The sequence below is a fragment of the Neolamprologus multifasciatus genome, chromosome 8 (assembly GCF_963576455.1).
Source record: "Neolamprologus multifasciatus chromosome 8, fNeoMul1.2, whole genome shotgun sequence".
Lineage (NCBI taxonomy): Eukaryota > Metazoa > Chordata > Actinopteri > Cichliformes > Cichlidae > Neolamprologus > Neolamprologus multifasciatus.
This window is the reverse complement of record NC_140446.1, coordinates 17,662,470-17,677,668: the sequence shown is the minus strand read 5'-3', so window position 1 is coordinate 17,677,668 and position 15,199 is coordinate 17,662,470. Positions and strand designations below refer to the sequence as shown.

Sequence of the window (15,199 nt, the reverse complement as noted above, 5' to 3'; positions counted from 1 at the left end):
AGAATCTGACATCTGGTACGATACATCACACTGTAGGAGAAAGAGGGGAAAGAAAAGGTGCTGAGTACAAAAGTCACTATGTGTTCGCGTCTTAAGTCTACCATAATATCTTACATCTTTGGGAAACATCACTGAAGTCATGACCAGCTGCTATAGCAATAGAGGAACAAAACTCAAGGGAAGCATAAACAAGCATTTTAGTTTACACTTACAGGTTTATCGAGATTCTACTTTATAAAATCAACTTCTGGTTATGGAAACCAGCACATAAACTTTGAGGGTGAAACTAATTTGTGCAGTGTTCATGCCCAGCCGGCAGAAGGACCGGCGAGACCCCCATACAGAAGATAGGTCACATCAGTGGCAATGCATGCAACAGTGATTGCTTAGAATGAGGGTTGCAAATTGGCTTGCAGACACATATCTGTGGGCAGTGCTAAAGCAACGTAATTAGTGCACTTTGTACGAGATTTGTCTATCAACTCAGAAGCTGATGCCGAGCTTCACTTTGCGGCCTAATTAACGCTAGGCTCTGTTATATTACCCCGTGGGAGAGGGGGCTAAAACACCAACGATCAAAAGCATGGTGATACATTACACTGATTTGCCAGATGGGCACCATGCTGATATTATCAGCTCTTACTCGCAGGTGGTGCACAGTCATCCTAAACTGGCAATGCCAGCCTTGGTAGCCGGTTTGCCAATGCTGTTCTGCAATATCATACGTTAGTCAAAAAGATCACCATCTCTTGCTGATGGTTTCTTGGCATGACTGGTATGAAGATTATACTGTTCCCTCTCCATTCTGCCATGGGAACTATGTGGACGGCAGTGTGTTTCTGGGGAGAGTCTGGCATGTAGCGCTCTCACACACTCAGCTGCTGAAGGAAATGTCATCAGGACTCTCCAGGCGCTGGTGATAAACTCTGTGTCGGGTCCCACCAAAGAGAAGCAGAGAGATAACTGAATTCCTCAAGGACACCTTTTCAGCAGCCCTAGCTCTTGTTTAGTACACCTCTCCTGATATCTTATGAACTTGTTCCTCCTCTAATCCTCCCTTCTTTCTATTGCTGTTTCACTCTTACTCTTTATCCCCGTACTGTTTATATTTCCCAGTATTTCCCAAATTCTCTCCACACTGTCGTCACCATGATTCAACACTTAATCATCATGTTTATAAACAACTAATTATCCGCTAATTGTCCACGCTGATTATTAAATAAACAAGTAGGTTTCTATGTGAGGTGTAAGATAACAACTAAGCAAAAACTTAGTAAGTAGATGAGAAATTTAACTGTTGTCTTGCTTGGTTACCTAAAAAAAATTCTCACTTGTTGGCAGCCACACTGAGAAACATCATCAGATAAATACTGGTGATGTTCTTAAAAAGAAAATGGTACTGGTTGAGGACACTACTGTAAATAAAGCTGTTAGTTTGGGCCATCTTGACACATGCCAAGAACAGATTTGCAAAGGTGAGAACATCTGTAGGAAAAATGTTATTTATACTCCTGCTCCACAATGGACGTGTGAGCCCAAATGAGTGTGCATACATACACACACTAACCCTCCCCCCAACACACGTAGTTCGTACAACAGCTGACAGCCGCCTGCATTGTAGACTTTAAAGCGGGTCCAAGCCCCCGCAACAAGGCCTTTTTCACATGGCCAATACACCGAAAATACCCCCGATCCCCATCCCTTCCCGCTCCGTCCCATCCATCTCCACTCCATCCCGTAATAGAGGCCTTATTTTAGACATCCTCGTGTTCCCGGCTGGGTCTAACCTATTCCAGGGTTCCAGATAAAGCGCGGCAGGTATTTGGAATAATTTTTCCATGGGCCTGGCCCGGAAGATAAAACAAGAGATATATTTGTAATGCGTGTGCTGGTATCCCATTTCAAAGAGAAAGCCCATTGGAATCCAGCTCCAGGCTTATTGTTATTTGCCTGAGATGGAACAGCCGACTTTTTTCAGTCGGCAGGATGGTGCCCCATCACACTCTGACGACATTAGGGTGTGTGTAATGCCCTCTGTGTGTGTGCCCTGTGCTTTCAAAGGGATGTTGCATCCTACACATGAAATGGGGATGTCATTCCCCAATGACACAGCGAGCGCCCACACTAGAGAGAGAGAGATGAAACGTATAATGAATGGAGCCATTTAAAAATTATAAATAAATCAAATCAAATCCTAACAATTAAGCGTCACAGAAACAGAATCTATGATGAATGTATGTACGAACACCCTTAGAGAAACTATAGTACTGTGCAAAAGTCTTGAGCCATCTCTCATTTCAAGGAGCCAGACTTTGTTGTAAGGCTTTCTGACAGTCTTTCAAAGTTTTTCTTTGGACATTGGCTGCTTTTTCACTCATTTTCAGTCCAGTCCTTCTGCCTGACCCTTTTTAAACATTTTCATGTTTTTTTTTCCCTCAGACAGCTACTTAACACTGACCTAACCCAAGGGATGAACCAGGGTTGTGTCCCACATAACAGACAATCTAGTGGAAAAAAGCATAATTTGTACTTGATGAAACAAAGTTATCAAAGATCTGACATAGGGCCTGAGAAATGCATCTGGTTCTTCAGAAGACCCATCTAATCTTCACAGTGGAAAAGCCACTCTTAAGAAAGGGAAGCAGGGAATAGGTCCTCGAGGGCCGGTGTCCTGCAGGTTTTAGATGTGTCCTTATTCCATTGCAGCTGATTTCAATTGCTAAATTACCTCCTCAACCTGTCTTGAAGTTCTCCAGACGCCTGGTAATGAAGTAATCATTTGATTCAGGTGAGTAGACCCAGGGTGAGATCTAAAACCTGCAGGACACCGGCCCTCGAGGTCTGGAGTTGGCCAAGCCTGGGCTAAGGTATGCCAAACTACACAAGAACAGAAATTTCTGGTTAAATCTGTCACGAGTCTGTATGAAGGAAGGCAGGAGAGAGGTACAAAAGTGAGGGCCTAAAGCCATGTGTAAACACAGTAGAGGCTCAGTCATAGTTTAGGGCTCAGCCAGTGGTGTTGGAGATCTTTTCAAAGTTGATTAAATTATGAACTCAAGCAGTACCAGTAGAGGCAATAAAAGTTAGCCAGCATCCAAAGAAGAGCTTTAAATCTCCTTCAAGAAGCCTGGAAAACTACTCCTGAAGACAACTTCAGAAATGACAAAAGAGCTTCCTAAGAGAGTTCAGGTTGTGTTGAAGAATAAAGATGGTCACACTAAATATTGCCTTTCAAGCTCATTAGAATTAGAATACAGTATTTTTTAATAAACAACTGGACGAATTTCTCATTTTCCAAGCAAAATATCAAGAACTGTGGGCTATTTTGAGACTTTTGCACAGTAGTTTAATCATACTGAATACTGATGACCTGTCTATCAGTGACCTTAGTGTTGACTGAACATGAATGCACGCGTTTGGGCAGCTCAGATAAATGCTGAAAAGAATCACTAAAACAACGAGTAGCATATTAAAACTGAAAAACTGACAGTTAAAGTTGGTTAAATTCACACTGATGCTGTTTCTGTTATAAAGTGGTAAATGCCAGACATGTCCTCTATCTTAGCTGCACCTTAAAGACCTCAAGGGCCCGGCAGTATGGCCCAAGAGAACAGTTTCTCCGACAATAAACATGAAGAACCAGATGTGCAAACTCAGACTCACAACACACAAATAACCATGCTTGAACCTACTTGAACTTGAACAAATCCAGACAGCGACGATTGCACACAATTTCCTACTGTTTTACCAGTTTTTGGGAAGCAGGAAGCAGTTGTTCTGGGAAACCAAAAGTCTCAACCAAAAAGCCAAGCTCCACGCTTGGCTCTTGATCAGTGCCACATCAAATACACCGAGCATGCTGCTGTGAACCTCTATTAGGCCCACAAAAAAAATTAACACCCCCAAGTTGCAAACACACGTACATGCAGTATCCGCTTTATCAAACCATATCAAAAACAGCTTGGGCCTCCAGTCAGTGAGTCACATGTAAACAAAAACTTCACAAACACAGGGACACGGAGTCTAGACATTCACTTACTGTTTGACCGAAAGTCAAGATGGGAAAAACTATTATTTAAAGAAATGGTAAATAATTGTCAGTTAAAGCATTTGGGATTTTCTGAGCCAACCGCAAACACGCAAATACCAGCATTTGTGTGCAGAAGGGCGTTTCACTGAACCTGGTTGCAGAATGGATAAACAGCAACTTCAATTAATCCATCCAACCGGGGGTGACAGATTCACCCATCCTCTCAATAATAATAATAATAATGTATTGTCTAGCAATCAATCCACCCGCAGCCACAACAGCTGTTCTTGTTCTGGTGGTTCAGTCTTGTGAGATTTGGGAATGAAAACATGTTCCCTCTCCCTCACCGTCACCAGCTTTGATTCCGACACATTTTTGCTGTTCCCCTCTCTTCCTTTGTTTCCCCGTCTTTCACACACAATTAGTTTGCCTCCTCTTCTTGTCACATGGTAACATGTTTTTGCCATTAGCTGCGCAAGTAACTCGGGGAAAAATTCAAAAACAGTTGCTCGGATGTTTGTAACGAGGTAATGCACAAATAGTTAGGACAAATAGGAACGAGAATGCAAGAAGAAAAATGTTGTTGGCCACTGCTTTGTATTCCTATAAACACAGATAATGTCAAGATAAACTGGAAACAGTGGAAAATCTCTTTATATAACCACAATTTGCTATTGCAAAGTATGCATGTGCGTACATACGCGCCAGAAAAGGACATTACAGAGAGTGCTGCTCAAATTAGCTACAGCAGCACAAAGGAGGATCTACTGACAGTGAGGAGCAGACTACATAATTGCAGTAAAGCAAAGAGAACAGTACAAATAGATATGGACAGTGCTGTTTAACAGGTTTGCCCTTAAAAGAGGCCCAGTATGCTACCTAAGGAGCCAACAGTCATTTGTTTTCCTTTCTTTCTTAAAATCACCTTAACATCCCCCTCTATCTCCATCCACACCCTCTCCCACCCTCTCGCCCCCTTTTCCCACTCAGCCCATCAAGGCAATCCAGTCCCAGTGTCTTCACCTTCAGTCTCCAATGCCACTTGCTCAAACTCCTTACTATGGCTAGTCGACTCCTACGAGAGCACATTAATGTGATTCCTGTTTGGCGGTGTACTTCTAACTGAAATTACTACGTATTACTCGACGTGTATTAGATGATTGTCTCGACAAAATAACTGGAGACGGATGGATGGGTAGAGAAAGATGCAGAAATGGCAAGAAGCAGCAGCAGAAGGACGGCGCTTTGGGGAAAACAAGGTGGCGGGGAGTGAGGGAGGTATACGGGCGAAAGGAGAAAGTCACACAAACTCACGCGCGATCGCTCACACACGCGCAAACACACACATACACAGAGTACGCTGGCTGCTCTAAATGTGGCTTGTAGAAGGAAATTCTGAAATCTGAGTCTTGGCACCAGACAGGCTGGAAGCAGCCAGGCTGCTAGAGAGAGAGTGAGAGAGAGAGAGAAAGTGGGGTCGGGTGGGAGGGAGGGTGGTCGGAGTGGGAGGACGAGGGGAGTATTGCTAGAATTGCCTTGGCTCTTATCAGCTTATAGGCAACATGAGGCCACTGCAACACTCAGCCACATGCAGCCCCTCGTGCATACCGCATGATTTTGCAGAGACGATCAGAACAAGTCTACGACTCTTTTGGGTCAGAGTCTGTGTGTGAGGATTTACTGAGGGATGTATCAGGTGTGTGCATCCATTAAAAATAAAACACTTTTTTTTACAGTAATTCTTAAGTCAGAGTCAAATGTGGGTGGAATATCATTCCTGATATGCATTCAAAAAGAGGTCAAGTGGCCTGTAAGCAGTGCACCCAAGATTTGTAGTATATAAGAATGAAGTCATTGAGATGACAAACAGCACTGATAAGTGCAGAGTAAACATTGCTGTGTTTAATGAAGGGCTGCAGACAGCAACACTGAGTCTGGATTCTGCTGCGGATTCTGTTGTTTACATTAGAATAACACTGCAGCTTCAACTTTCCCGTTTTCATAATCTGGAGGCGCTACCTCATATATCACTGTTCTTGTAAAGTGGTGTTTATTTGGTATTGTTAGCTCTGAGTGAGTCAGGGCTACATTCTTGTAACCTATCTCGCACGGAGATAAAATCCGGGTAACTTGACTGTGATGAGCCCAAGTCTGTGCCGCCGACTGATACACGTCTGGTGTAACAGTCAAACAATTACTGGGCAGAAAAACAATTCACCACATGTAACTTACTTTCACATGTGTGCATATTTATTAAGCCGCCACAAAACCGTGCTTCATCCTCCCTCATTTTCTTTTTCTCATTTCTGCTTTTTCCACTCTTTTTTATTCGCTTTCTCTTCTCCTCCCTTGGGAGAGTGGCAGAGAAGGGCTAGGCGGTCTGCTGTATGTTTAACCTTTGAAGTGGGCCTGCTGTGCCGAGCAAGGCCTGCCACCTGTTGGCTCTGTGTGTGTGCATGTGTTATGTGTGTCTGTGTGTGTATGCAGAGGTAAATCTCTCTAATTTTGATGAGCAGAGACAACAACGGAGTCACCATGGGGTTGTGATGTGGCGGGCGGTGGCCGACGTTCTCAGGAGGGAAGGGGGGGGGGGGGGGGGGGGGCGGGACTTGCAAGGTGGGATCACCCACACACAAACATACACAAACCCCCTCCTCTGTCAGAGGCTTGGTGACACTGTGTCTCCCACGGCGATCGTGGGTCCAGCCTGGGTGGCTCCAGACCTTCTGTATGTCTCTCAGTATGCATGTGTGTGTCTGAGTGTGTGTGTTTGTGTGTGACACCAATGGGGTCCCTGCCTGGGCCACCATATGCCACCCACCCAGCCAGAGAGAGGCTCTGGGCAGATGGGGGGGGGGGGGGACCCTCGGCGACTGAAGCCACCAGTTGGCTCATTCTCTCAGTCACACGCCGGTCGGGCGCCATGTTTAAAGTCCCACGGCTATTTATCTGGGCTAGGGATGGAGGGAGGTGGTCGGATGGGTGGGGAGACCATTCTTACTGTGATAGATGCTTTGTAAAAAATGATAACACACATTCTCACACACATGTGCACTGTCCAAACTGGATGGACAGATGAATGATAGAGAGGATGGAAACACGTATGACATCATTGTGAGTGTCCGTGTGTGTCTGTTTGAGAAAATCACACATATATCATTATTATTATTATCCTTTATTTATCCAGGTGAAAGAAATTTAACTCTCATTTTCAAGAAAGACCTGGCCATATGCGAAAACAAACCAAAATATTAAACGTTGCACTGTACGCACACACACACAACCACATGCAAAGATATTTCCATGACTACACAGTGTGCTGATAGAGGAGGCACAAGATGTTTGTGTGAAACGGCAAGTTTGGTTGTGAAACAACGCCACGATGCCACAAGCCGCATCATTCACATTCCACAGTGTGTCCTGTCTCCTGTCTTCCTCACCTCACCTCCAACCAGTCACAACAGATGCCCGTCCCCGAGCCTGGTTCTGCCAGAGGTTTCTTCCTGTTAAAAGGGAGTTTTTCCTTCCCACAGTCACCAAGCGCTTGCTCAGAGGGGGTTGTCTGATTGTTGGGGTTTTCTCTGGAGGTGGAACACTAAACTGTGCATAGCAGGAACATTATTAAATAACAATATAAACATTGTTGATCATTTAACGGAGACAAAAATCTGATGATGTGAGATAAACTTGGCTACTGCTAACTGAGTGAGAGCTGGAAAATGAAAAGGAGAAAAAAGAGCTAAGAACAGATCCACTGATTTGTAAGTAAATTCGACTCTTTCCTCATTTTCAGAGTGCAAATTATTTTCCAAGACTACTTTAAATGAGGGGGTATAGTTCCTCAAGACTTGGCTGATTGCATAATTTTATTAGCCATGCGTGATTCTACTCTAACTCTCTACACGTATGCACAAGGAGAAACCAACACACTGACGCTACACATTTCTCTCGCGCTCTATCCAAGCTCTCAGTCTAGTTTTTAGATCTTTTCACCATTCTCTCTTGCTGTCTCTTTCCATCATCTTTTCAATCTGTCTTTTCATCTACTTCAGTCTCAATCAGTCAACCTCTCTCCAGTTTTCTTCTCTCTCCTTCTCTTCTTACCTATTTCAGTCTTCTCTGACTTTCCCAACTTCTCCGTTTAAGTCTCACTCCCTCCTTCCCATTACACTCCATCCCTACTCCAGTCTTTCTGTGCCTGCGTGCTGAGTTGAGGTTTGGAGTGGAAACTAGAGTATCAAGTCCGAGACACACAGGACAAGAGGGAGCCAGCCTCATAAATCTCCCTTAGCGCAGCCCACAGCATCCAGTCAGGATTGTGTATGAGTGTGCTGCTGGTGCACGCACGGCTGGACATATATGTTTATATGTATTTGACACAACATTGTTAATCTGCTCAAGTGCATTTTTTCACAAGCGTGTCTTTTTCTTTTGCGTGCTTTGTGTCCGTGTTTATGTGTGAGCATGAATGTGTAAGCAACCTTGGACTTATTCAAAAGCAGAGGTTAGCACCTGCATGTGGACCAGAATCTGTAGTCTCATCCCACCAACAACTCAACCTCAACAAATGAACGTTGCAGCTCAATATTCAGAGAAAATTATTTCACACATTAAAAATAGTGTACAAAAGTCACTCGCCTTTTTTCAACTTGTTTCCCCTTATTGATTTCTTTTTATGCTAGAGCAAATAGTATATATTTTTGGTGCCATCTTAAAAAAAAAGAAAGGAAAAATATCTGGACTTTGACTGGGCAACTGTAACCATGATTCTTTTCTTTTTTCAGCCATTCTGTTGCAGATTAGCCTCTGCATTACGGCCGAACATCTCCACTTTGGTCTCATCTTTCTAAATGCCTTGAAAGATGGCAACCACAAGACTTTTCTAAGAAGTCTTGTGGTTTGTTCAGTTACAACCTTTCAAACCCAAGCTGCGCTGCCATGTTCTTTTTAAACAGAAGAAGCTTTCTCCTGGCAACCCTGTCAAACAAGCCACACTTGCTCAGCTGTTTTCTAATTGTACCGTCATGAAAGTTAACATGCTAAGTCAGGCCTAAGTGGAAGCAGTAAACCTGTGTTAAGCTTTACTTTGATGCTGGTGGCTGGTCACTTGCAAACACTTCAGGCTTTAGTTGCCTAGGTAACAGTTTGTATGTCAATTAACAGTATCTCGCATTTTCATTAGTAGTCACTTCAATCGCTCATGTGGAAGCTTCTCTGAACCGTCTTACTCGGGTCCCACCTCTCCAGTGGTTCTTTTGCCCATAGTCACTTGAAGTTGCTCAACATTTCTCGCTCTCTCTGCAAATCACTTTGTGGGACGCAGCTTAAGGGTGTACTTAGCTTTGTTTTAGCTTGACTCTAGGCTCTATAATAGCTTCAACTATATGTGTGCAGTCCACACAGGGTTTAGCATAATTAGTTTCCACATGTCAAAAGCTTTTCAGTGTTTAAAACAATTTAATTCAGTCACAGAGCAGGAATAAAGTGTCACGCATTCCAACAGAAGCAGGAGTCCACCCCACTCAGCAGTGATTTTTAACAGATCTTTAACATGTTCCGATCAAAATTTCTAAAGAAAAAAATCACAGGCATTTATAACCTCCTCATTAGTCCGTTTTGTTTGAACTGACAGCTCTCGGCTACAGAAGAAAGGAGAAAAATTTACAGAGAGAACGAAAATAAAAAGGAAAAAGCGAGGAATAATAAATCAAATTAGAACCAAATGCGGCAAGTGGCACAATGTCCAAAACCACTTTACACCCAGGCCCCCTGAGCATTGTCCTCCTTTTACCACTAAGACTTTGGTGATTTCTTAGTGCTCTTTTTTTATTCCCTTTGTACACATTTCATAAGGATTAACACTTGGTAGCTCCCATTCACCCCTACACACCCAAAACAGCGCTAAGTATTGCAATATGTGTTTGCTCATGTATGTGTGTGAGCATGAATAAGAAGGAGATATTTGAGTTAATATATTGACCGAGGGATAGGGCAGGCCAGTTTCTCTCCTAACATCAAAGTTCAGACGTCATCCTCAGAGTGCCGTCAGCTTGGATTGATTCCTGAAGACACGGTGGCACCAGGCAGAGCGGAGGGCCTTCGGGGGATTGAGAGAATTTAAGCCTTCTAGCGCACGCTGACTAAAAACACAAGACAATCAAACACTTTCTGGTGTCGTACCAACTGCGCTCCTTCCTTTTCCAACTTTAATTTGTGAAGTGGATATAGTTTGATTACCAAACGTGGATGTTTAACTACTTGTGTATAGAGTTTCCTCGCCACGAGTACTGCAGGGGAAATGTTTTGGGAAATAAAAACTGCTTGGCTGATAGACATGGCTGCTTCTCTATTGCACTCAAGGGTTTTGGTGAAGGGTTAGAATTGCCTCTCTGTCACTATTAGAGAATAAAGTAATGAAGACTTACTTGCCGGCCTAGTGTTGCATCAGAAGCAGTATCCCTTTACAGCTCCAGTATTAACTCTCAGACTCTACCAGATGTCTCCTGTGTTCACGTAATACGCAAAAAACAAGATAGCAAATACGCACACCAGTGCTAATCAAGACACCCCCCCATGCGATCTCAGAGGTCTGAAGCCTGAGTTTGAATGCTGATCTCATTACATGAAACTTTGTTCATGTTTAATATTGTAACCATTGCAACCATATACATTTTTTAAATAACGAAAAGCAGTGGAGTAAAATAAGTAAAAACATCTTTTTATCTAAATAACAGATTTCCCCAAAGCCACCGTTTTAAACATTCTGATTTCCATTGTATTTGCAGTGACTAGTAAAAGAAAATCAAATCAATCTTTGGCAATCATAATTTGTAACAGCTACCCTCCTATTTTGCCTTTAACACTTCTTAAAACTCTCACTCTCCACCCTCCTTCTACTATTTTCTCCACCCACATCCCCAGAGGCCATTTACTATGATTACCAATAACAATAACACTGCCATTATCTTTTACTATTGCATTTTCCCAAGGCTCTGCCAGCCTTTACAGACTTTAAGCTACAAAACGGCTCCCGTTTCGAGCTTGTATATGGGCTGCCTTGGCTCAGAATTCCCTTAATAGTCGCAGTTTGTTTGGGTATCTGACGTGAATCGACATAAATGGCAATGGCCCACTAAATAAGATAGTAAAGCTTTAAGCCACCTGAGTCAGCCTTACTCCAGAGTGCTGCTGGCTGCTTTCCAGCTTGGTGTTTTATACAACCTTTGTTTCACTTTATAGTTAGATGTTTTATTTTGAGTGAAATCAGGGAGCAATGAGCAGAAAAACATAATGAAACCTTAATTTAAGAGCATATTTTTGTGGATAAAATCCTACATATTACACATTGATTACGGGGACACACATTCCAGGGAATTTGTTTTACTGCGTCTGGTTAAGAACACACAAGATTCTTCACTGATTAGTAAGGCTTGGAAAAATGGAAAACAATTACAGACTGCTGAGCTCTACTGGAAGATCAGCATGCAAAACATACAAAACGCTTTACTGTCCGAAAATTATACAGTACTGTGCTAAAGCCTTAAGCTTCCCCTCTCTTCTTTTAGCTGATCCCTTTAGGGTTCATCATAGCAGATCAATTCCCGCCATCTAACCCTGTCCTTTTCACCCTAACCTTTATTTTTCTAAGAAAAGTGGAAAATTGTAGAGTGCACAAAAACATTGAAATAAAAAATATAAACGAGCTTGCAAGTCATTATTTTGTATGGCCATCTGTATTCTTCAACACAGCCTGAACTCTATTAGGCAGATTTTGGGGTAATTTCTTTAAGTAGTCTTCAGGAATAGTTCTCCAGGCGTCCTGAAGGACATTCAAAGCTCTTCTTTGGATGTTTCTGCCTTTTGTTTTGATCTCTGTCAAGATGATCCCACACTGTCTCTATAATATTGAGGTTCAGGCTCTGGGGAGGCCAGTCCATGACGGATAGTGCTCCATTGTGTGTTTTTATATTCTGGCATGCTTTTACTGCATTGGCAGTGTGTTTGGGGTCATAGTCATTCTGAAAAATGAAGCTGTTGCCAATCAGACACTTTCTAGACTGTACTGGAAGTGACTGGTGTGATTTGGTGCTCCATAAATCAAACTGAATTGAATTAAATTGAGTGGTGTATTAAAATGTGATGGTATGTTTTTGGCATTCATAATTCCACCCAACACTACTGGCTGAACTGCATCCCTAAACCATGTCGGAGTCCTCACTTTAGACGCTCATTGCTGTACCTCTGTCCTGGCTAACTCCATCCACAGTGACGAGGATTTGAGCCAAAAAATTCAAATTTGGATTTATCACTCCATCACACCTGTTGATTTTTCTTATTTAATTCAGACTTTTCTCCCTGTTTTCACTTCCTCAATAATTGCTTTTTGACAGCCACCCTTCCACTTAAGACTATTTCTAATGAGCAGTTAACTGATTAGCTGAAGGGGCATCTCTTAAGCCCTCTCTCAGTTCTCTTTATCCTATTTCTCAAGCACATGACTCCATCGTGTTCATTGGCTCACAATTATCCAGTTTCATTACATTTTTGGGACACATTCCATGCTATGCCAAAATATATTGAGATTTCTGTGTCTGTGTCTCGAGGGCCGGTGTCCTGTGGGTTTTAGATGTGTCTTTGATCCAACACAGCTGATTTAAATGGCTAAATTACCTCCTCAACATGTCTTGAAGTTCTCCAGAGGCTTGGTAATGAACTCACCTCTGGTATAGACAGAACAAAGGTTCAACCCTTGAATTGAGTGTCTTCTTTAATCCTTAAATAATCCATAGGTCTGTGTTAAGTGGCTTAGCAAAAAACCTCAAAATCATCTAAAAATTGTTTGGTATAAGAACTGGACTGAAAATAAGTGGAAAAAGTAGCCAATGCCCAAAGAAAAGCTTTGAAAGATCTTCAGAAAGCCTGGAGATCTACAGACCAGACCAAGCCTGGTTTCTTCAAAGCAAATTACAAAGACATGAGGGGTGACTCAAGAATTTTGCACAGTACTGTATATATGGAAGAACTTTCATGAGTAATTGCAACTCATCACTGCGAACTACGCTAGGCAACATGGCATGAAACCACATAACATCACATATTTAACAAGTATACTGCTTAATCATGAATATTTTTGTGATGACATTTATCCCTGAGAAGTTCTCATTAACAATGATTAAAGCAAGACAGATTGTTTAGACTACAGGAAGCACTGTAAATGTTGAACACTTTCAAATATGCAACTGACTGACACACATGTTTTCCTTTGGAGTCTGTTGATCACTATGCATTCCAGAGACGCTTTTTTGGCCCTGTCAAAGTTGGACCAACCTTGTTTCACCTCCCAGTAGCATGACTCAGGCCTCAACCTTGAATCTCTCCCCCTGGGGACCCCTTATTTATGATGTCACAAAAGGCCAGTCACACTCCTGTAACAGTGGCACGGCCCGCAAAAAGTCAAAATCCAGCTGTAGTCAAGCCCCCCCTCATCCCTCTTGTAAATGAGCATGTCCAATCTACCCACTGAGTTTCATTAAAACCAGACCACATCAATCAGGGCCTGAACTTTAAAGGCCAGGTCCCTTCTCAAGCAGCATGGAAGAAAAACATGGAGCTGTTAAAGTAAAAGACCTCACACTGCACATACACTCTAACACTCATTCACTTAACACCACATTTCTGTTGGCGGACCACACATCGCAATACTAGTCCGAGACCACACAGTTGGTCTCATAAGGCCAACAAAAGACCTCGTAAGACCTCACACCAGGCCCTAGAACGATTTGATAGGACCTCAGAAATTTAACACACCTGTAACTCCACAAAATGTAAAGTAACTGCCGAACAGCTACTGTAGTCCCTGCACAGTAATCATCGACCTAGAAAAATCTGGTGATTAGGGATTTTCTTACTTGATAAAATTGAGTGCAAAGGAAGTGTAAGGTCCTCTTAAACCCGTGCCTGTGCTCCCAAATGTAGGGAAAGCACAAAGGAAGAGCCAAGAATACATAGCAGGAAACTCAGGAGGCATGTCAGATGGACGAAAGGCAGGATCAATGGGCAGATAAATGAGTGTAAGCCAGGCAACAAGAGGGGAGACTGGGAAGGATTCCCATGGGTGGGGACTGGAAGGCAGCCTCGCAATGGAAAGCTTTCAAACTCCTTTCATCGGGTGCCTGAAGACTGGAGCTTTACAAGAGCAAGATGAGCCGGCGCCACTGGAGCATCTTGGCGCTCTTCAACGAAACCCAGACGCAGAGACAGAACAGGACCCTATCACCACTTTGCCCACCCTTTGCTCCCACCCCAGCCCCCCCAGTTTTCATCAACCTGAAACTTGACTTTGTAAACAGACATGACTCATTGCAGTTGTCTCTCTTTTCTTACATGTTATTTTTATTCAAAATCATACCCGTGACAACACTTAATATTTCACTTTACTAAATATTCTTTGCAGTGTGATACGTGTTTAGACCTTTTGCTACTGCTTCTTGCAATTTTTCATAATTTTTAACAGAAGATGAAAAAAACAGAAGTACAGCCTTTGACTTTTAGTGAAAGCATGTGAGTACAGAAATTGCGAGACGGTCTTACCAGTCGACACTAAGAGATCGTCTCCTGTAGGATGGAGGCCTTTCTGATGAAGTCTTCTCTGCCTTCGCTGGTCGCTCTTTGAGGGATAGACGATGAGTAAATTTGGAGATTCCCGACTCTGACCTGGGCAACAGAAAAATTACAAAGAATAAGACTTAGTAGGACTGATTTAGACAAAGATCTTGGCCTACTTGCTTGGCAAGTCTTAAGAAATCGTTTCTCTTCTTTGACATGTATTATACATTCTTACACAGAAGTTCAGAAGCACTTAATATACTGCCAGGGTCAGCTAGCCCTGGCGCTTCACTGTTAACAACACCTTTTACTCAGCACTTAATATAAAAAAATGGCTAATAAGAATCAAGCACAGGGACTGACATATAGCTGGTTTGCCAAAAAGTGTTCAGCAGAGGTTAAATACTGGCAGAGAGCATGAATATCTGAGAAAGATCGATTCACTCATGCCTCAGACTAAACTAGTTTTGCAGAAAGCGCACAATACTCAGTGGGAATGTAGTCCACGAAGTTGACAAACAGCGTAACAATGCTTCAGCTCCCAGAGGAAACATTAGGTTTCAG

The 15,199-nt window shown here is 42.7% G+C and overlaps 1 protein-coding gene across 3 annotated transcripts in view; it reads right to left on the bottom strand.

Moving 5' to 3' along the window:
* The window catches only part of ankfn1b (ankyrin repeat and fibronectin type III domain containing 1b), a 153,546-nt gene that overhangs the window by 21,303 nt on the left and 117,044 nt on the right, over window positions 1-15,199 (bottom strand). For all 3 annotated transcript variants that reach the window (XM_085171475.1, XM_085171474.1, XM_085171476.1), the window contains one exon: window positions 14,621-14,743. In XM_085171475.1, the coding sequence (XP_085027601.1) occupies window positions 14,621-14,743 (123 nt within the window). The remainder of the gene's footprint in view (window positions 1-14,620; window positions 14,744-15,199) is intronic.